At 40.9% G+C, this 24003-nt stretch overlaps 1 protein-coding gene across 20 annotated transcripts in view; it reads left to right on the top strand.

The window, feature by feature from the left end:
• Positions 1 to 24003, top strand: part of NRXN3 (neurexin 3) — a 1534711-nt gene that overhangs the window by 490486 nt on the left and 1020222 nt on the right. For all 20 annotated transcript variants that reach the window (XM_077910198.1, XM_077910203.1, XM_077910191.1 and 17 more), the window contains 2 exons: positions 16027 to 16465; positions 20558 to 20941. In XM_077910198.1, coding sequence (XP_077766324.1) covers positions 16027 to 16465; positions 20558 to 20941 — 823 coding nt within the window. The remainder of the gene's footprint in view (positions 1 to 16026; positions 16466 to 20557; positions 20942 to 24003) is intronic.

Consider the following 24003-nt stretch of genomic DNA (forward strand, 5'->3'; position numbering starts at 1 on the left):
GGCCCTTTAGCAATGGGGAAAATAGTGACCATGTAGGGTCAGTGCTATGAAATTTCTAGGAAAAGTCCTTGAAAAATTCTGGAAGCATAAACCGTTTATGTACTATTTGCTTTGTTTACAGGTAGAAATACTTTACTATATTTTTTTAGTGTAAACATCTCCTTCAGAAGCATTTAATGATGGGATCCCTGGGTGGCACAGTGGTTTGGCACCTGCCTTTGGCCCAGGGCGCGATCCTGGAGACCCGGGATCGAATCCCACGTCGGGCTCCCGGTGCATGGGGCCTGCTTCTCCCTCTGCCTATGTCTCTGCCTCTCTCTCTCTCTCTCTCTCTCCCTCTGTGTGTGACTATCATAAAAAAAAAAGAAGCATTTAATGAAACATCCGATAGTGCTTACTTCTATGCCAGTCCAAAAATAAACTCAAAAGATCAAGGAGCCAGAGGTGAGAGTAGGTGTGTTTTTGCAAAGTCTTGTTTTTCTCTCAGGACATCTAGTAGACTTCTGATAGTAGGAAGGTCCTCCAATTACAATGTGTTCCCCAAGCTCCTCACTTGTTGTCTTATCCACTTGATCACTCCAGTGTGACTTGATTAGATGGTATCAAGCATTTCAGCTATTGATATGGATTCTAAGGAAAGTTAGTAAGAGGAGTGACTACTGATTCAAATATGCAGCAATATACAAGTCTTTGTTGAGGTTTTGTTTGTGATCATAGGTTTCCCCAGATGGGGATGATTTCCTGAGAAATCATAATAGCATTGTGTTTAAATAAAGGCTGTTTCTAAACATTTTTATCCAAAGCAAATTGGAATATATGAGCCAATCACACAACCTAATTCTTCTGAGAATACATGTGGGAATTGGAGGACTTGAGAACAAATCCTAGCCCTGTCACTTGAAAACTTTGTGACTTCTGATTTCTCAAAGTCTCTATTTCCTTTGAGAGGTGGATGATGCTGCCTTGAGGTGGTGATGCTGCCTCATAGATTCTAAGTATGAAACATTTATCACAGTTCTTAGGCACTTAGTATCTATCCTTCATTATAGGTATTAGATGTAGCAAATCTAACTATTTTTCCTTATCACTATTAGATGGAGCACTGGATGTCTCAGCAGACCTGGCCAGTACAGGTACAGCCTTCCCAAGTTATCAAGTCCTGTCAGCCTTTTTCTCTGAAATTTTTCTAGAATCTTGGCCCTGCCACCCCTCTTCCATTTTCACCATCACTGTCCTAGACATGGGCATTATTTGCACATAGTGGATTTTTTTTTTTTTGGTAAATACCCTATTCAGTTGCCATATTGTCTTTCATAAAATTAGTTTCTGCTTATGTTTTTCTTCTGCCAGATACCTGCTTTGGCTCTTCAGTGCTCAGCTTCACATTTAAAACTGTGATTTGGCATGAACCTATTTTATCAGCCTGATCATCTATTTTTCACTTTCTTGATGCATTTTTCTCTCCCAACAAACATATCATCCCCAAGTCAAAAATAATTCTTTTCCTTGTACTTTATACTTTTGGTCTTGTATATGTCGTGTTGCTGTAGATTTTCAGGTTGTTTTTCTATCTTTTTTCTTCCCTTTAATTTATTTCCTTTATGACCACCAGATTAATCTTTTATACAGTGCCAACCTGACCTTGTCACTCTCCTGCCTGAGTGGTTCCCTGGCACTATTAGGATCAAGTTAAAACTGCTCAGTTGGAGGTAGGAGGTCTTCTAGGGTCTTCTTATCCAGTGTCTTCTACCATCACTCCCGCTAGATGCAATTTAGCACTTCTTACCACTTTCCATTCTATGAATATGTCAAGATTTCTCACCCTTGTCTCTCTTTGCCCATGTTACTTCTCTTTCTTTCCTCTTTCTCCTGGCCAATGCCAGTCATTTTTCTAGTCTCACTTAGTACTCTGTCCTGTGGAAGACATTATCTGATTACCCCTTTCCCTACCCATAGCTTGAATTAAAAGCCCATCCCTGCTTTCATGGTAGTTCGGAATACCTTTTAAAAAGTCTTTCTCATGCAAATTGCTAACTTTTCTGACTGTCTCCCTTTCTAACAGAAAACTTCATTGCCATATCTTTTTCATTTTTTTATTTCCACAGAGCATGACACTGAATAGATCACAAGTGTATGAGTAACTAAATATATGAGTATATGTCTATTTCCTTTAATAGAATGAAGCTCTTTGAGGGAAGAACCAGTGTCTTTCTTCCTTGTATCCCTCACATTTTCCAGCTTGGTCCTTTGTATTTAATAGTTGCTCAATAAATGCTTGGTGAATGAATAACAATAGACATGTTTGTCTTCCACAGGAAAAAAAAATAGATATGTTTGTCTTTCCATAGAAAATGTCTTTAGGGAAGAGGTCTGTTGTAAAAATTAGATAGCTTGTGGCAGAGTGAATTATGCATAATTCATGCTTTGTTTAATTCTTGTGTTTGATTTTTGCTTTGATTTGAACTTCAATTACAGTGAGTTGTGAAAGTCATGCAGTTTCTCTTTATTATATAAGCATATACTTGATGAAACTGTGAAATAGAAAATCTGATAGCTAAGTTTAGCTGGTAATTTCAATTTCAGAGACTGAGTGAGAGTTCACAACCAGGAATGGACTAATAATATTGATGGGCCTAGAGAATTTTCAACACTTACTTGTTTTTATTCTCTCCAAACCAAAGAAATTCACTTGTGGCAAACCTCAAAGTAGGTAGGCCTTGCCCTGAGGGGTTATTTCAAGTCAGAATCTAACAGGAGCTAGAGAATGGGCACAAAGAGAACACATTAATTTCCTATAGTTGCTGCAACAAATGACAACAGACCTAGTGGCTTAAAACAACAGAAATTTATTCTGTCACAGTTCTGGAGGTCAGAAGTCCAAAATCAGTTTCATTTTGCTGAAATCAAGGTGTAGGCAGTGCTGCACTCCCACTGGAGGCTCTGGGGGAGAATCTATTCCTTGCTTCTTCCAGTTTCTGGTAGCTGCCAACATCCCTTGACTTGTGGCTGCATCCCTTCAATCTCTGCCTCTACCCTCCTATTGCTGCCTTCTCTCTATGTCTGATCTCCCTTTGCCTCCTCCTTATAAAAATACAGGTGACTGCATTTAGGGCCCACTTAGAGGATTATAAGAGGATAATAGAGGATTCTCTTATCTTGGGAGCCTTAATTTAATCACATTTGAGAAGACCCTTTTCCAGGAAGGGAACTATAAGTTCCAGGGATTAGTACATGATATCTTTGGGGAGCATTATTCAGCTTACTACAGAGACAGAGGAATTTTCCCATTTGTAGACTCAAAGTGCTTAGTCTTCTAGGAACTTCATTTGCTTACAGGCACACCTCATGAGTAAATAGCTTCTAAACTTATGGCCCGTTTAAAAGAAGTCAAGAGTTGCTCTCTGAAAGGGGCTAATTCAGGTCACTTTAATATCACTGGACAGGCAGGTAAGGTAATGTCCCCAGCTCTCAGTATGAAAATATACAATACTTATTGAGGAGCTAATTAAATAACTAAAAAAACTGGTTGGAGTTCCAGGCAAGTCAGCAGTGGCAGCCAATTCCTATTATCTGGATCTGTTTTGGATGGATTGTAGTTAACTTCCGAGGGAACAGGTGTATTCAGCTCACCTAGCACTCACTCTTCTTTGTCCAGGAGTAGCTCTTGCCAACTGTTTCATCAGGAGGATCACAAAGGATCTAGGTCGTCACTGGCCGGGTGGGGGTGGGGGGTGGGGGGTGGGTTGAGATTGTATCAAGAGAGAAGAGCAGCTCTGGAGTAGGCCACCCCACGCAAAATCAGAGCTAGGACTTCATCAACTCTTGAGTTAAGGAAGAACATCATAGTAGAGTTTGGGATGAAGGCTCTTACTGGCTTCTCTCTACCTACTTTACATCTGTCTACTATAGTCTCAGGAGGGCATAGACCCCAGGAGATTTGATGAGTGCTCCTGAACATGCTTCATTCAGTGTGCCTACTTGATTGTGATCCACTAGACTAAGCCACAGGCAGGAGAGATGAACTTCTCTAGTGATTCTTTTACAATCCAGATAACTGGGGAAGTTGAATTAAAAGAGGGATCTTAAAGAAACATTGATTTCTCTTCTGTCATATAGAGGCTAGGAATAATAGTTATTGAGTGCACAGGCTCTCAAGTCGGACTTACCTGCATTTCATTCTGGCTCTACTACATAATAGCTATGTGACCTTAGGCAGGTATTAAAATCTCTGATCCATAGTTTCCTCTTCTATAAAATGAGGATAATAATAATAGCCTGCCCTTACAATGTGCCAGGAGCTATTCTAAACACATTCCATACACCTAATCTAATTATCACAGCAATCCTGTGAGGTAAATGTGCTATTACTATCCCATTTCAAAGATGAGGAAATCAAGGTGCAGAATGGTTGAGTAACATGTCCAGGCAACAAAGAAAGAACAAAGCAATGATTTGAACCCCTTAGCTTCAGAACATGTTTCTTTCTTTCTCCTTTCTTTTCTCCTTTCTTTCTTTCTTTCTTTCTTTCTTTCTTTCTTTCTTTCTTTCTTTCTTTCTTTCTTTCTTTCTTTCTTTCTTTCTTTCTTTCTTTCTTTCTTTCTTTCTTTCTTTCTTTCTTTCTTTCTTTCTTTCTTTCTTTCTTTCTTTCTTTCTTTCTTTCTTTCTTTCTTTCTTTCTTTCTTTCTTTCTTTCTTTCTTTCTTTCTTTCTTTCTTTCTTTCTTTCTTTCCTTCTTTCTTTCTTTCTTTCTTTTTCTTTCTCCTTCCTTCCTTCCTTCCTTCCTTCCTTCCTTCCTTCCTTTCATTTTTTTGGCACATGTGCTTCTAACCATAGTTGATTCTGCCTTTCATGACATAGGTTGTTGTGAGGATAAAATAGGGTGGCCATCTGCCACCTAGGTGTCCTTGGAAAGTTCTGGGTTACATCTGTTGTTCAGGTGAATTATTAATAGTACCCTATTCTGCTTTCAAAAGTAGTCATATCTTGGTTTGGATATTTGTCATATGAGGATTAAATAATTATATGTAAGATTATACTTCATATATAATTATATGTATTATACTAAGAATAATACCTGGCCCACAGGAAGTCCTCCATCAAGGTTGACTATTGCTACTTGTATTACTACCATCACCATCCACACTCATCCCGAATCTGGGAGGTTATAACAAAAATGTATATTACAGGGGCCACCATTCCCTATTGTCACACCCATTGTACACATTGCTCATTGGTCACAGCACAACAGCTTTACTACTTCATGCCCTAGGCAGCCACTCTTAATTCATCGAACTGGACGTGTAATTAAAATTATACCATTCCTTGTTTCATTGAATATAAAAGTGCAAGATCTCAGTGTATGGAAAATTTGAATTTAAACTGAATTTATGGTTTTTTTCATTTATATTGAAACTTATTTGATTCCTGAAAGTGATAATGAATTTTGGACCTCTTAGCATTCTATATCCCTTTATTCCAGTATTCCTCTCTGCCTATTTCTCCTATCATTTCTACCTCTAATAGAATTTTAATTCATAATAGTTTCCTATTCCCTGCCTATACTTTGGTAGCTTATGATAAAATACCACAGAAATAGTATAGTAATGGACAGAATATAATGAGGAGGAATGAATCATAATAGGAATTATAATTGACAACTAAGATCCAAGACTTAGAAAAGCTGTCTTTAAATGTGATTTGTGTAACTGGTAGTGAAATTCATTTCAGGTTGATTTTGTATGGCATAAGGGACATCTAGTGGTTATCTAGGTCTCTGCAGACTTACTGAAGGTAACTTAAAGTCCTAGGTTTAAGTACTGGGGCTGAGCACCACTATCACCTTGAAAAAGAGCCCCAAGGAAAGAAAGGAGTTTTCCTTGTTGCATAACTCTATTTTGAAGTTAACAAAAGTTAAAGAAACTTGTTTAGAAAAAAAAATTAATTTGAGTCCTAGCATTTCTATGTATATTATTGTTAATTTGGAAACAATTCTGTTATCAGTTACCAGCCAGCCTGGCATATTTTTGCTCTCACTTTCTCCACCTCTTCTGCTGATTGCAGAGGGGGCTCTTTGGACCACCTTGAAGAACCATTTGATTAGGGGCTTCATTAGGCTAGAAGCAGAGCTGCTTAGCAGGCCAGGGCAAGAGTTTGTTATTGCCTCTGATAGGCAGATGTCCTTCTTTGGAAGTTGCTTGGCCATCAGGAAATCATACAATTCTGGTCCATGTGTACTTGATGTAAATAAATGGGTTTCACATTAAAGGAAGTTGAACTGCAAAGTGCCAATGTGAACTCGCCTTCTTAGCCCCCAGAGAATCTTTGTAGAAGTTGCTATTGGTCAGCACCTCCTGGGCTAATCTGTCACTATCCATGGTCCTGAACTCACTGCTTCTGTCTTGTGGGATACATAGAATACTTTCCTCATATACTCCTATTGTTTCCAGCTAATTGTGTTAGACTTCTTGAAAGTTCTGTTTCATTGAATCTTTTTATAGTATTTTCCCCTGTTCTTCTGCCTTTGGGCCTTTTATATAATCTTTTTCTCCAAAAGCCATTTGGCATCTCTATTGTAATCTATCTTCTTTCAGGGTAGCTGGTGGCAGAAGGCTTCATTGTTAGTAATTCATTCTTGCTTTTTGACTCTGGGTACAGAGAATAAAGGCTCTTGGTATTGTTTCAAAATCTCCTTGTGTTTTCTATTACAGTCCAACATACATTGTCATAAAGAAGTGGGCAGAAGTCCCTTAGCATTTTCCAGAATGGGAGGCAGTGTTGGTGCTGAGTATCCTATCTCTTTGAGTATCTTGCTAGACTTTGTGATTGGGTTTTTTGCTGCTTTATCTGTTAGTATTTTATCAAGACACATAAACTAATGACAGCAGCCACTCTTGAGTACAGAACTTTCTATATTGATAAACTTAACATGCAAGTGCATTTCCTAAGCATGCACACAAGTGAAAACCAAATATTCAGTGGCTCTATCAATTCTTTTAACTGTGATACTTTAGCTCCCTACTTTCTTATCTCATCACTTATCATTAAAGAGAATGAATATAGAGGCTTCTTTATGCATTAAAGACCTCATTGATTTAGAGGCATTAGGAAGTAGGCTTTGGGATCTTCTTGTCTGTTGTCCTTCCAATTCTTTTACATCATCCCACAAATATGTACTGACTTTGTATCAGGCACTGAGAGACATAGAAAGAAAGGCACAGTTTCCTCCCATTTGAGTGGCTTCCAGTCTACTGGGGGAATTCAGTTGCACAACATGATAAATTCTATGACAATAGTTAGAATGTGGAGCCCTGGGAGCAGAGAGGAGAAACTCAGATGTAAGTAGGAGTAGAGTGAGTAATACTGTTAGAGAAGACTTCCCCAAAGAAGTGATACCTAAACTATGCCTCAAATGGTGAGCAATAGTTAATCAGATAGAGAATCCAAGTAAGGCTTATCCTTGGGAGAATTTACTGGAGGAATTACAGAACTCAACAAAGCTGGTTATAGTGAGGTGGGGACTAGGTAAGGAAGAGTCTATTATGTAATGCGTGAAAGTTTGCATTTGATTCTGAAGTTGATAGAGAATCACTGAAGAGTTTAAGTTGGGGGAATGACACATTATCCTCAAGGAAAATAGTGAGATGATTAGAATCATTTCTAGTCCTTGGAATAAAAATAACAGTAGATTCCTGGTGAATCAGAAAAGCACCTTTTACATTTTGTCACCTTTCCAATCAAACTGCTAAAGGCTTTCTTTTTACTCTAATGGCCCCTTTGTTGTTGTTGTTGTTGCAAATACATAAAGTCTATATTTTTAGAGCTGTTCATAATCAGGTATCACCTACTCATCTGATCTTAGTTCCTCTGCTTTGTGACATGTCACTTTCACTCTAGTCAGGTTGGTGCCCTCATCAAATATTCTAAGATAGAAGGAAATGTAGGCATTCACTGTTATGTCTGTTTTGTACATAAGTAAATGCAGGAACTTTGAGAGTACATTTATTGAGCCTCTACTAGGTGCTAGGCACTTTGCTAGATAGTGATCACACATTGGCTACCACATAATCGGAAACACACAGCCTCTGTGTTTATAGAGCTTAGAGTCTACAGGACCATAACAATGCCATTCTTGGAAAGCAGAAGGAAGAAAAATACAATCCGAGTCAAGTTTCTGATCACCAATCTTTACATGTTCACTAATTGGAGTGACAAATATGTCTCACTCCAATTCTGATACCAAATATATCCTCCCTTTAAGCATTTTTCCCAACATTTTCTAAGCATGTTAGTAGCAGGGATTGTACCTCCTTATGTTCCTTTGTGGTCTAGAGCTAAAAGCAATGTGGTTATTTAACACATTCACATGGATTTTGTTCCCGTTATTTTAGTGTAGTCAGTTAATTTACATTAAGTTGGCTTTGTATTAAAGGATAGCTAACACAGTGGAGAATGTTAGGGTGGAAAATAGGTTCACCTCAAGTTACATCTCTCAGTAACTGGTGGTAACTTCCTAGAGGACTGCCTTGAGAGGAATTCTGAAAGTCCATCTGGGTTGCATAGGAAAGAGTTGGATAGAATGACATCAGTTAGCAATAAATACCACCTGTGAGGAAAAGTAGAGACGCATATATGCCAACAGGGCCCTTGAACATGGGAAAGTTTGCTATCCAGATGTGGCTGAAAAGATCATCTGGCAAACTTTTCTAATTCATCTAGAAACTTTCTGTTTACTATCCATTAACAAAGCCTGTCTTGCAGAACAATAGCTCGTACATGCAAGTTCATGTCTTATTTCTTTGCCTGGGTTTATCCATGTCAAGTCTGTAGTCTGTCTATGCTAAGTTCTTTCTTTATTAATTTAGTAGAAGCTTAGTAGATGCTGTGAGGATGATAAAGCCTGAATCAGCAAATCTTATCTCTTGCACTAAACTGAGTCTCTATAGTATCCCATTTATCCCCACATACTTGACTGGCTTGAATTTTCCTTTTAATGCAATATGAATAATGAATGAATATACAAGGACACTATGCCTGATCTCGATCAGCCTTTTTAACTGAATAGAATCCTCACAAATTATTCTTCTTGAATCAAATTTAGACCTTTACTGTGATTGTGTTAAGGGTTGGAAATCTTTTTCAACTTTTTAGTGTATCAATCAGTAACTGAGCATCAGCCTATAATTATTTCCATTTCACAAAAAAGCCATCAGACAAATATTTGTTTGTCTAAGTCTTTGAGTACAAAGATAATGCCTGCATTATTAGCAAGGCCCTTGAGCTGGAAACCATAGCTTTTTGATTCATGAGGGCAGAGCAACTGGCCCACATGGCTCTCGTTGACTGACTATATGTCCAGATGACTGGATGCTTTTTTCAAAATGTGGAAGGAACTAAGAACCTTGATGTCTAATATCAACTTGCCTGGATTTTTTTCTGTCACTCCAGCTTGCCTTATGTCCCTTTTATCTTTTCCTGGGCACTCTTATACAAATGGGACCATAGATCAGAGATTATAAACTGGTCATCCCTCATGAGCTCCCTCTTGCAGATGTTTTGTTTGACCCACGGAATGTTGGATCACTCAGCGTTTAAAAAAATTAGATCAACTGTCAACATTTTACTACTGTCTTTTCAAGTCTGAAACTCAGTTCCCATTTTCTACTTCCAGTGCTTAGTTTTTATCTTTGGAGAATCCTGACCTCTGTTCACAGAATATAAAGCATAAAAATGGTGGTATCCATAGTATGTAGCATTTGGGTGTTTAGGCCTCAGGTTTGGTGTCAGCTGCAGCTCAGCAGGCAGAGTTAGTTCACTGACCCCTGTTAGCAGGACTGTAGATGCAGATGTGGCCCTGGCCATGCCAAATACTTGGCTCTTCTGACTTTGGAAGCTAAGAGGACCATCTGCTGTCACATTTGTGATTGGACTTCACTGTTGGAGTTTGGTCGTTGGTACATTCTTATAGAAGATATGAATGATAATGAATTCTAAATCCGTGCATATGTATGGTGGGGTCATGTATGTGTGTGTGTGAGACAGAAAAATAGAAGAAGAGGGAGAGGAAGAAACAAGGAATGGCCACTATTAGGCATTTATATATTATATCTATTTTTGTTTATATATATATATATATATATATATATATATATATATATATATATATAGTTTTTTTTCTACTTCAGAGTTTCTTAAATCCAGTCTGTCACTAGTTTGAGCCCTGTCTCTTGAGCTGTCACCTTAGAACTTATCCTCAGAGAAAATCCTTTTTTCCTAAGATTGCTTCATGCCAGGCTATCTTATCTGTTGATTTAGTTTGGATTTTCACAGAAAATAACAAAATTAATAGTTATTTGTAGATAACTATTAGATAACTACCCTTTGTGGAGTGCTTATTATGAAGGGCCAGGAACTTTGTTGAGTATTTCTATATACAACAGTATTATTTATTTCTTACAACCCTGTAAAGTGAGATGTGCTATCCACATTTTTACAGTGAAAGACTCTGAGGCTGAGACAAGTTAACTATTTTGTTCAAGGCCACAGAGCCAGCTCAGATGGAACAGGACTCAACCCACTGCCGTGCTGCTTGAGTCCAACATCTAATTTATTGCAGACATGAGCATTTGTTAAACACCTGTACAACAAGGTGCTGTTTCTGATTTTAAAAGTCATGGTTCATATTTTTTATTTATTGGGTTTTTGAAGTCTGTGAAAAAGATAAGACCTGTGCTTACGTAAGGATAATAAGGTTGAGTGTTTTGAATGACAAAGGAATAGAGCAGTCAGTTCATAGGGAGGAATTCATAGCAGACCAGAGATACTAGTTGCCCAAAAGACAGAGGGGAAGTGGGGTAGAGAAAGCAGGATGTGTGATTCTGTGGCAACTCTGGAAACAAGATTCTTTCAAAGTGCTTCTTATTTATGTTTTTACCCTGAGTAGGAATGTTACACAATAATAAGATTACCCTGAACATTTATCTAGAAGCTGCACTATCCTGGAAGCTGAAGAGAAAAAGCTCATTTTATTATTTTCTATTGTCAATGGATTAAATTTGGGTCGTGGATAAATATACCTTTGTCTTTTGCTTGTAGTATGTAAACTGCTTCACACATAGGTATAAAGCTGAAAGGCTTTATTGGGTGTTCTAGTCAACACTGTCCATATCAAGGCACCCTGACACTGGCTTCTTGCCATTCTATTTTGTTTAGCCTAGACACTTCAGAGAGTGTCCCCCAGCATCCTGAATTTCAGATGTCCTCTGCTGAGCTGCATAAGAGCAACAGTGTTCATGCATCAAGTCATGGACCTATAAATGATGGTCTTAGAAGCTGACCTGGTGGTTTTTATTGAAATTGTCTTTTATGTAGGCCCACAGAGGGTTAAACATGTTTTAAAAACCAGATAAAAAAAGCCAGGAGGTATTCTCCTATTCCTGCACAGGAGAAATAGTACAAAGAGGCCATCTGGGCATGCAGGGCACAAGTCCACATCCCCTTGTTCCTTCTAGCTGAAGTGCAGAGGGATTTGGCATTTATGGCAGAATGCATGGAAACATGTTCTCAGGGACCTGAGAACAGAGTGGCCTAGGAAAAGATGGAAGAGAGAGAAAAGCACCTCTCTGTTCTGGGACTATTTCTACCCCTTAGATTTATTCTCATGGACTTGCCATATAATTCCAGGGCCATGGATCAGTTTAATGTTCAAGGCACATCATGTAAATTAGAAAAGTCATTCCTTTCCAATCATGGCAATAGGAAGACAGCCACATCACTGGCAGACAGTATAAGCATTCTAAGTTTATTAAATGGCAGGATCAGCAAGAACCAGAGTAGTCAGAGAGGGTCTGGAGTAGATTTGGTTGTAGGTCCTGGTAAAGGAGCACCGGGAGAAGAAAATAAAGCATGGTAGTCTGGGAAATGTGGTGAGTAAAGATGCAGATGCCCCCACACTTGAGCTCGGACAGAAGCCTCTGAGGTGACTCCTGAGTGGGGAAGAATGGGACATACCAAGCATGAAGGGCTTTGCATGTCAGGATGGGGCTGGGTGTGGTTTTATGTTTGACTAAGGGGTTCTTGCTTTATGTGTAAGCATGGGCCACAGGAGAGCCTAGAAACTGACATCACTAGAGCATGGCCCTGCCCCAGTGCAGTCAGAGAGATCTGAATTCAAGTTCCAGTTATGACCTGAATGAGCTGTATGATCTTGGGCAAGTATCTATCTCCTTTCTGTAAAATGTGGCTAGTGTTCCCGATTCACTTGCGTACTTTCTGACATATAGTAGATGCTCAATAGACAGAAACTATTTTTGTTGTATTGTTCCTGTTCTCATATCTTGCTTCATTTCTGATATGGCTTCTGTGTGCTTCTGTATCAGGGATTATGGAGGTGTAGAAGTACAGTTTTTCTGAGAGAGTCTGTCTTAAATCTGAGACTGTGTCCTCAATGGTTTTACTCCCTGGCCCCCTAGGCCTGAGCTACTAGTCCAAATGGCAGCCTTACAAGGCTGTGTGTGGGATAGTCAGGCCAGCTCATCATTCTTTGTGACTCTGTCTCTGCCTCTCTATCTGTGTGACATGTTCCCTCATGGGGAACTACTTCCATTTGTCTTTAATTGGTCCTTGTTGGGGCAGCTTGTCAGCCAAGGCTTCTCTCTGTCACTTGATGCCACATCTCTTCCTAGTTCAGTCATCAGTTGGGGACTTTCCTTTAGCTGAAAGTTTGGCTTTACAGAGAACACTGTACTAGATACTAACTTGCCTTGTAAGGGGGCCTGGCAGGGTCTCTGGCCTCATTTCATTTCCAGGCCATGGAGTAGATAGAGAACTCACCTCCAAATAGCTGTTGAGAGAAGTCTGGTTATCTTTGGCCAGCTTGTGGCCCTGATTCTCCCATGTGCCTCTCTAGGAATCTGCATCATAGTTATTCACCTTGGGTGCCAGTCTCAGCTGTGTACCTTTCTCACAGAAGAGCCTTTCTTCATAGTACCTTGTATCCCTTTGTTTTTTTTTGTTTTTTTTTTTTTTTTGTTTTTTAAAGGTGGTATGTATTTATTTTGAGAGAGAGAGAGAGAGAGATTGAGCACTGGCTGAGGCAGAGAGAGAATTTCAGGTAGACTCCCTGCTGAGTGTGGAGCCTGACTCCAGCCTCTATCTCATGACCCTAAGATCATGACCTCAGCTAAGCTCAAGAGTCAGATGCATAACCGACTAAGCCACTTAAGGGCCCCTACCCTGCATCCCTTTAAATGGCTTTTTCTTTTTTCTCTTCTGCCTCCTGTAAGGATGCCTGAGTTTTTTTTATCCATTTATTATTCAGTGGAACCAAGCCTCAGTTTGCTCCCCTGGGATGAGCTATTGTTATACATTAATGATTAATCCTAATAAGCAGGGCAGCCCCCATTTAGCGCCGCCTGCAGCCGGGGGTGTAATCCTGGAGACCTGGGATCGAGTCCCACGTCAGGCTTCCTGCATGGAGCCTGCTTCTCCCTCTGCCTCTCTCTCTCTCTCTCTGAATAAATAAATAAATCTTTTTTAAAAAATCCTAATAAGCAGTTCTAGTCATAGGCATTTAACCATATACAGAGAAAGTCAAAGTTTGTTTATGACAAAGAGATCTCCCATACCAGGGCAAAATTGTGGGGTTAGCAAAGAGAAGTTGCCAGTCATTAAACTTTGTTTCTTTTCTGGTTCACTGGAGTGATGGATTGCCTAAGTATCTTTCAGTACTTCCCCTTTCACACCATTAGTCCAATAGTGCTGAGATGAAAAATTCGGGAGCTGAACTTGCACGATTTTCTATGTAATGTGAAAGATGAGCTTCACAGATGCTGCTCAGTAGGACCTTCCTCAGAGTTTCCACAGTGGTAAAGCACGTGGACATGAGAGTCCAACTCCTTGGGTTCAAGGCCTGCTCTGCCAGTTATCAGTTGTTGTGACTGTGAACTGGATCCTTAACTACTTTCCACATTTGTTTCTCCATTTTTAAAAGGGGGGAATGATGGTAGGTGTCTCAAATGGACGTTGTCAGGTTCTAATGGGATAGTAGGCTTTAGATCTTTAGCATGGTGTCTGGTAGTAGGTGCTCAGTAAATACTAGTATCATTATTTTCGGCATTACTGACTGTGGTTAGGCCTATTATCAAGGTCATATAGTAGGTGAGGCATTTTCAATTCTTTGTCATTAGTTATCTATTAAAAGGCCAACAGTTCTGCTCTATTCTCTCCTGGTGATGGGGAAGAGAAGGGAAAAAATTCTATAGCTGGATGTTAGGGATTAAATAATATGCACTGGAATGATCCATCCAGTTACCTTTTATCACTGAGATGGATTGTAAGACTTATTTTAGTATTTAAGTTTTGTTATTTTGCTGAAAATGGAGATAATCATATGACCCTTTTGGGGGACCATAGGAAGGATGAAATGAGACTAACATAACAGCTACAATGACTCTCCCCAAAGTGGCTGAGATTTCTTTGCCTTACTCTGCGCCATTCTCAGTGGTTGACATGTTTTTTTTTTTTTAAATATATTTTTTTTTAAATTTTTTTTTATTTATTCATGATAGGCACACAGTGAGAGAGAGAGAGGCAGAGACACAGGCAGGGGGAGAAGCAGGCTCCATGCACCGGGAGCCTGACGTGGGATTCGATCCCAGATCTCCAGGATTGCGCCCTGGGCCAAAGGCAGGCGCCAAACCGCTGCACCACCCAGGGATCCCCAGTGGTTGACATGTTTTAATTCATTTCATCCTTGCAAAGTAGTTTACTCCTGTGTTCCCGTTTTTAAAGGAGAAGAGAGACCCGGATAAGTTAAACAACTCTGTCAAAGTCACACAGCTCCTAGGTAGTGGATGTAGGACTTGAGCCTAAATCCTGATACTGATTTAGATTTGAATAAGATAATGTAAACCACATAACAAAATCATTGCCATATTGAATACTATAATGTTAGCCCCTTTCCCTTTCATTTTTTTCCTGTTTATTTGAAAGATGTGATGTTACTTAGATGTCAGAGGATGGAGACCCATCCCAGGGCACTGAAATCAAAATTCAGTTCTAGTAACAGTAAAACCTCTTTGAAATTCTAATTTTGGGGAATATCATTAATCCCTGCTTTTACGTGGATTACACCAGGTTTTGAAAGTCATAATAGTTTTTTTTTTGAGTGTTTTATTCTCCCACCATATATATAGAGGGCACCCACAATGTGTGGAAAACATAGATCTCTTTCCCTACTGACTCTCAACACTGCATCATTTTCTTTAAGTGATACATGTGCACAGCAAGGAAAAAAAATCAAACAATACAACAGGGTACTATGAAAAGTCAGTCTTCCTCCCATTCTTGAATATTAATTTGACAGATCCACTCCCTGGTGACAGTTTTATAGTTTCCCGTGTTTCCTTCTGAAGACGTTTTGTGCATTTACGAGCATATATACATATAATGTAAATGCCCTCCAAAAAGACACACACAAATACTGAACACAAAAATAGCTAGTGCATACTTTAATGCTTCTTGCTAGTTTCACTTAACAATATTTCTTGGAGAGCATCCATGTCAAAACCAGAGCACTACCTTGTTTTTAAGGACTGGGTAACTATCTGCCATAAGGATGTGTTATTGATGGTCTGTTATTGATGGTCATTTAGGTTGTTTCCGGTCTTTTACTAAGAACACTTCACTAAATATCTTTGTATTTAAATGTTAGTATTTGTGCAACTCAGTCTCTCTTGATTTTTACTTGCAAGCTGATATTGTATAACTCTCTGACAACACAAAAAATTGGCTAGAAGGAGACAACATAAAAGGTATAAAATAGAAATGTGGGGCTTATTCAGGGCTTATGTGCACCCCAGAGGTCTCTTCAGATGCTGTTTCAAATGCTGTATCTCACGTTTCTCATATTGTTTCAGATATATTGTGTCCTGAAGCTTCTGCTTGGGCCTTTTTCCCGGGTGCCCAGTGAGCAATGACTGGTAACTGCTTTCAAGATTGATTCATATGGCACTTGTTTGGCTTTTGACAGGTTGTTTATAAGAATAATGACATCCGTCTGGAGCTGTCTCGCCTGGCCCGGATCGGGGATACCAAGATGAAAATCTATGGTGAAGTTGTATTCAAGTGTGAGAATGTGGCCACCCTGGACCCCATCAACTTCGAGACCCCAGAGGCATATATCAGTTTGCCCAAGTGGAACACCAAACGCATGGGTTCCATCTCCTTTGACTTCCGCACCACTGAGCCCAATGGCCTGATCCTATTCACTCATGGCAAGCCCCAAGAGAGGAAGGATGCTCGGAGCCAGAAGAACACCAAGGTGGATTTCTTTGCTGTAGAACTCCTCGATGGCAACTTGTACCTACTGCTTGACATGGGCTCAGGCACCATCAAAGTGAAGGCCACTCAGAAGAAAGCCAATGATGGGGAATGGTACCATGTGGACATTCAGCGAGATGGCAGATCAGGTAGGAAGAGGCACGGCTGTGATTGAGAAGAGAGAGGAAAGCTGCAGCCTTTCAGTCTGTTTCCCAGCTTTATATTTTTCTTATTTTAGTGTTGGCACTTGCATGCATGTTTGACTCTTTGCTGTTCTCTTTAATGGTTGTTGTAAGATTATGTTTCTGAACAAGATATTTGTCTTGTCAATCGTTTATGGGGTCCTCCTCTCATGACTCACGACACAGCTATCTCAGTAACAGCTCCAAGGCCCTGGAACCAAGCGTGGTTTTACAAGTAGAATTTCCACTGCTACCAGAGAGGCTGTCATGTCACTGGTGTGATTATTTTTTTCCCTCCTTTTCCTCTTCTCTTTTTTCTCATCACCGTGGAAACCCAATGGTGACATCACAGATGCTGTGATTACTCTGTAGGATAAGCTTCACTATGTAAGAGTTTATGCAATGCTATACCCTTCAATAATTGGCAAGAGTCATGTTGCAGGGAGAAATTATGACAAGAAAGGAAAAGGCAAATTGATTTTTCCTGAAGTCATGTTCAATTTAAAGCCTTCCTTTGCTGTGAGAACCTATATTTCACTCTTTGCTCAGACCTCACTAACTCTCCCTTCCTCTTCATAACCTTTTACATTTGGTTTAAATGGCTTTGTTTGTTTCTGCAGCCACAGATCAAACAAGCTAGCCCCAGGCAGTACATAGCTACTGTGGAATAGTAACAGAGAGAGAGAGAGGGAAAGAGAGAGAGAGGGAGAGAGAGAAACCACACACACAAATAGAGTCTGGAGCTTTTGAATGCCTGAACAGTCTGCCTAGCTTTCTCTGGACCATGTGGCAATGAAGGTCACATTCTGTGCCATCAGGAAGGACATTTCACCTGGAGTGATAACTAGAGTATTTGGATTTCCAATTTCCTGATTCTCCATTTAGGTGGTGTTATACTCAAGAAGAAGGGTCTTGGTTGTATTTGCTGTATTTTAAAGGATTCTCTTTCCTGGGAAACACAAAAAGTCTTTCACTTGGACATTTTCGTGTAGGCGCAGTTGGCCAATAATAGAAAGCAATAGGTTCCCTCAAAAGGCTGCAGCCAGGAATGGCTCAGTTTTCAGGGGATGACTTTTCTGCATAATTCCACAGCCAGAGGGATGACGGAGATGAGCAATGTTGCCTTTAGGAGGAGCTGGATGGGTTCTGTGGAGAGGGCAGACGGGTGGCAGATTGCAGCCCTGGATGGTTTAGTGCCCAGCAGGATGCTTTATTGATCGTCTAAAATCTAATCAGAACCAAGAGGCTTCAAACTAAATGTGCTTGTTGAGTAAGAATGAACAGTTTTTGCTTTTTTAACAGAAAAAGACACAAAAAACCTAAATTCTCTGGAGGCCAAATTTTCTTTCTCTTTCTAAATTTACCCATATAATGTCAGCAGGGGCAGTCAGAAAGCTATCCTAAAATTATAAGGGGAACACTTCTGTTGGTGTGAGGACCATGTGTTTTGGGTCTCTGGAGTTCCATTATGGTTGATGGGTGTCACGATCGGCTAACCTAGACCTGATGCAGCTTAAAGGTCAGCCTAGAGCTCATGGAATTGCTGTATGTTTACTTCTGTTTATTCTCAGCACCTATTGCTTTTTCAAGTGGGGCAATTGTTTGTTAGAACCATCAGTGGACCCATCTTTGACAGGTATGTCTGGATTTCAGAAGCCTTGAATTTCATCTTTAGGATCTATAGCTTTGGCCAATCCTGATAAATTTGATCAGAGCTTATTGTAATTTCCTGAGTAAACAAATAATTGTCCCATGAAAGCAGCATAATAAATTTTAATATGATTCGTTAAACTTCATTTCTTCATGAGGGTATTTTGTGGTGTGTTTTGGTTCTGAACCTGTACCAGAAATGGATAGTTATATAAACATCTGCATATGCAAATATGGTTCCTCCTTCCCTCCTCATCCTGAAGAATGACATGGGAGAAGTATGGTGATCACTCCCCCAGTTGGGGAACTGATTCTTGAAACTTGACTAAGTACATTCAAAACAGTTGTGATCACACACTCCGAGGACAGATTTCCCTTGAGATGTATTTATGGCTCCAACATTGAAATCCTCCCTGGTGTTATCCTTATGTGGCAATAGCTGCTCCTCCAGGTTGGGGATCAAGCAGCTCTGTGGGCCTGTGGAGGGTAGAGAAAGCAAGCAGTGCAAGAGAAAAGGAGACACAAACCTCAGCTTCCTCATTTGTGAAATAGCACACCTGTTACCTCCCTCCCTCCCAAGACTGTTCTGAGGATCAAGTCCAGAAAAGCACATACTATGCTGGTCACTTAAAATGGTGACCAGGACATAATTATTGTCATGTAGGTTTCTAACATTTGAAAACCAAAAATGCAAAGCTGGTTTCTCTAGGGGAAAACTTCAAGGCTAGAGTAGGGGAAGCATGTTGCTGGCATAACCTGCCCAGAGGCCCCTAATGCTGGCTTTGTAATTTAGAGTGTACTTCACACTCTTGATCCTATTTGATCCTCTTGGCCCTTCAGGCCATCCCTTCCATAGCCCAGGGGATTGAGACTTAGGCAGAAGTGAAGGCTGCCTGATGGATGGCAAGACCAAGGTATCTTGGTACCAATAAAGCACTTTAGGAATACTAAATAAATTTTAAAATTTCTAGCATGATGTTTAGATATCGCCTTGGTTTTACAGTTTCCTTGATTTTATAGCTTAACAAAATGGACTGTAAAGTGGCTCAGGGGTTGGCCTAGGGTCAGAAGGCCATTTAAGACTAGCATCCCAGTCCCAAGTTCCCAGGCCAGACTCTAGGTTTGCACAGTCTCATTGATGGGTCCATGACTCTACCAGGCTCTGCTGAGCTTGGTCTGCCTTTCTGATCCCATCCCCTGCCTGTCCCTCTTGCCTGCCCACTCTAGCCACACTCTGGCTCACCCCAGGACCCCTTTTTTTTAAATAATAAATTTATTTTTTATTGGTGTTCAATTTGCCAACATACAGAATAACACTCAGTGCTCATCCCATCAAGTGCCCCCCTCAGTGCCCACCACCCATTACCCCAGGACCTTTATAGGTGCCATTCCCCCTACCTGGCATATTCTTCCCCCTGACTTGGCATGATTGGGTCCTTTACAACATTGTGGTTTTAGCATACCTGTCACCTACCTGGAGAGGCCTTCACGGACAGTACATTCTAAAGTAGAGCCCACAGGTTGCTGCCACAGCACCCAATTTTACTCTTTTCCTAGTGCCTACCAATACTTAATTTCTCTTATTTATTGAGTCATTTGTTTGTTTTCTGCCTCTCTGCTCTGGAGTATCAGTGCCATAAGAGCAGAGGCGTACCTGTCAAGCTCATCTCTGTCTACAAGCATACCAGAAATACAATGGGTGTGCAGTATATATTTGTTAAATGAATAAACAAACATGTTCTATAAATTTTCCAAGGCAATGCTCCAGATATTCACTGGGAGGGCTGGTAGTAGCTAATGCCAGCGTAGAAGGTATTAGTGCCTGGCAGCGGCGGGGGGGGGGGTTCCACTCTTTTGGGTGTGATGTGAATGATGAAGACCCAAGCAAGCAGAGCCCTTACTCTGTCCCAAACCCCGAGGAGCACTTTATATATGTGAAGTTATTTAATTATCACACCAGTCCATGAAGTGGGGACAGCTATCTTCCCATTTCCAGATGAGGACATTGGGGCCCTGGCAGGTGTAATCAGTTCTTCAGGGCTACATAGCTAGGACCTGGTAGAGCCAAGATTTATTAAACACAGGCAGCACCTATGCTGCTCTCAAGCTGTTTGGTACATGACCTTCCAGCCGAGACTCTGTAGAGAACAGATATCACATTAGGTGTTGGTTCACTGAGATGGTCCTGGATCCTCCTATCAGTGAGAGTGTCTTACCCGCAAGGACTGGAACCAGATGGCCTAACATTTTCCTTTCTACTGTCTTGAAGCGTTTGACTCCCCTGCTTGCATTGTTCTCACCTGACCAGGCACCACTAGTCTCTGAACTCACCTCATTTGGTTCATCAACTGGCAGCCTCACCTGTGATGAGGGCTGTGCGCTCACTCTGCTTCCATCCTTCCCTCCCAGGTACCATATCAGTGAACAGCAGGCGCACACCATTCACCGCCAGCGGGGAGAGCGAGATCCTGGACCTGGAGGGGGACATGTACCTGGGCGGGCTGCCTGAGAACCGAGCTGGCCTCATCCTCCCCACAGAGCTCTGGACTGCCATGCTCAACTATGGCTACGTGGGCTGCATCCGTGACCTGTTCATCGACGGGCGCAGCAAGAACATCCGGCAGCTGGCGGAGATGCAGAACGCAGCAGGCGTCAAGTCCTCCTGTTCACGGATGAGCGCCAAGCAGTGCGACAGCTACCCCTGCAAGAACAACGCTGTGTGCAAGGACGGCTGGAACCGCTTCATCTGTGACTGCACAGGCACCGGGCACTGGGGAAGGACCTGTGAGAGGGGTGAGCTGGCCCCCGTGGGTGGCATGCAGAGTCCCTGGGGGTGCGTGCTGTGTGATAGCTGTGTCCCCTACATAGACCTATACCCCTGCTTTCTCTCTTCTACAGAAACATTTCCTTCTGCTCCCTGCTTTCCAGATTATACCCTTTCTGGTTCTGGATGCATGAATTTGTTTTACCAGGATTGGATCCCAGAAAGGGCAAACTTTAGGGTATTACCCTTAGGGATATTATATATATACATATATATATTACCTTTAGGATATATAATATAGAATATTACCTTTAGGATAAATATTACCAAGATCATGATACTTTTTCAATCAAGTATGATACATTGTCCATCCAGAGTGGGTGAATACTTCCCTTTTGGGTTTCTGTGTGGGCTAACAAACTGGTTGTTTTCATTTATTCATTTAACTCAGGCTGTTTGGAGCTTTCTATATGCTAGCTCTTGGATTAGGCTTTTAAAATACAGGACTTGGGCTGCCTGGGTAGGTCAGTCGCTTAAATGTCTGCCTTCAGCTGAGCTCATGATCCTGGGGTCCTGGGATCAAGCCCCATATCAGGTTCCCTGCTCAGAGGGGAGCCTGCTTTTTCCTCTCCTGCCTGCTGCTCCTGCTGCTTGTGCTCTCTCTCTCTCTCTCTGACAAATAAATAAATAAAATCTTTTAAAAAAATGAAAATATACAAGGTAGACTCAGGCATGTTCTTATGGAGCTGTTGCCTGGTGGAATATTTAGTCATTAAATAAATAATTACAAACATGATGAGGTTTTTAAGAGGCAGTGTGATGTATTGGTTAAGAATATGAACTCTGGAGCTAGGCTGCTTGAGAAATCTGACCCTTAAGGAGTGATGTGACCTTTATCAAGATAATCAATATCTTGATTACCCTCACTTGATTTCCTCATCTGTAAAATAGGGATAATCAGGTACCTACCTCAGAAGGAATTGGTGATGATGTAAGGAGTTAGTAGGTTCCCAGACAACAACTCAATAAATGTTAGTGATTGCTACAGTTTTAGTTATTGTCATAAACATCATTAGAGGGAAAACAAGTTTGGGGGGCCTCTGAAGGGGGATTCCATATACTGTAGAGGTTCATAGAAAGCTGCTACCAGGAATATGCAATCTGAGTCTTTTTTTTTTAATTTATTTTTTATTGGTGTTCAATTTACTAACATACAGAATAACCCCCAGTGCCCGTCACCCATTCACTCCCACCCCCCGCCCTCCTCCCCTTCCACCACCCCTAGTTCATTTCCCAGAGTTAGCAGTCTTTACGTTCTGTCTCCCTTTCTGATATTTCCCACACATTTCTTCTCCCTTCCCTTATATTCCCTTTCACTATTATTTATATTCCCCAAATGAATGAGAACATATAATGTTTGTCCTTCTTCGACTTGAAACAGAAGTAGGAATTAGTTTGGCAAAGAAGTTGGAGGAAAGGATGTGTCTTAGAAAAGAAAGAATGTGTCAAGGGACAGAGAGATAAGAAACCATGGCACAGTTGGGGAACTGAATGAAGTCCAGAAAGAACTCTAGTGTGGTGTAAGGTCGGGGGAAGGGCATGAGAGGTGGCTAAGGGTGGAGGGGAGTGAACAGGTCAGGATGCTGGCCTTTCCATTCACTGCACTAGCATCTTACAACAGCACTGAATTTACAGTTTGGGTGAAAGGCAGACATAAAGGTAAAAAAAGTAGCATCAAGACAGAAAGATTCTGGTCTATAAGCTATGTCCAATTCCAGGTTGGTTTAGTCTTTTATATGCCAAGTTTACAGACTTCAAGCTGGCTGTCCATAGGTTGTCAGCCTCTATTTTATATGACAGGATAATTTACATAGATATCAAGTGTTTGCTGAGGGCATAGCTGTAGGGCTTTAAAGATACTGAATATGCAACAGACATAATTCTTGCTCTCAAGAAGTCTATCATTTCTTTATCTGAGGGGTTGAGACGTCAGTAATAAAATGCATGCAAGGCAGGAGCATGAACAGTAATAAAATGATACAAGGCAGCAGCATGAGCACTGTTGGTGGACCAGACCGGAAGGACATGGAGATTCAAGGAAGAAAATACTTTCTTGAGGAAGGACCTGCAAGATCTTATCCCTAAAAAGACTACCAGTGGCCAGAATTATCCAATATGAGAAGTCTGGGGATGAGGAGGAGTCCTGAAACAAGCCAGGAACAGTGGCCGGATGACCAAGCAAAGATGTTTTCAAGGATTGGTTTTTGTGAGATCAAATGTATAATTAGTTAAGGGGTGTTTCAGGAGAACTGCAGAGCTTTTTTACAGCTGGATCAAAAACAGAGCACAGAACATTGGGGCGAAGGAGGAACATAGAACTTTCTTGGAGCTCATGGAATGTAAATTCAGAGTCACTGAATTTTCAAAGCTGCAGAATAGGAGCTAAGGTGAGGAAGTAGCCATCTGGAACACAAGTGGGCCACATGGAGCTGGTTAGTCTGTCAAGCTTCTAGACTTTTTCCAAATGTCTTTGTAGGGTAGACTACCCTGGTACTGGTTTGAGGAAATAGAGCCTTTGACCTCTGAGATGAGAGAAACAGTTTTGGTGTAAGCCATACTTTATAGATCTTCCACTACCTTTGAAGTAGTATAAGAACCAAAGATCACATCAACCCTCTCACTTCTTCCCCTTGGGTCTTTTCCTGACTCATGGGCCTTGAGACTCTGAAGATAGGCAGCAATGACTGTTAGCCATCTGTGCACGGTGTCTCTGAGCTCACCTAGTCCAAGGGCAGATCAATGGGAGTTGGTCCAAGATTTGCCAAGTACACTGAAAGTCACTGCACCTTTTATGTTGTCACTTCTGACTGGTCATTAAAAGGCAGCTGATTGGGGATATATGAGGGACAATTATTCCTAGTACAGTGCAGCCAACTCATCCATTCTGGCCAAATGAGAAGGAACATAGCAAATTTAAGACATTTGATCTATACATCACTCAAATCCCAGACGGTTCAACTGATTGTTTTGTTCCCCTGCTAATTGTTTTTTGGCTCTGTATTGTTTCTGACACCATGTTCAGAATGAATCA

This window comes from Canis aureus, chromosome 9 (genome assembly GCF_053574225.1).
Source record: "Canis aureus isolate CA01 chromosome 9, VMU_Caureus_v.1.0, whole genome shotgun sequence".
Classification (NCBI taxonomy): Eukaryota; Metazoa; Chordata; class Mammalia; order Carnivora; family Canidae; genus Canis; species Canis aureus.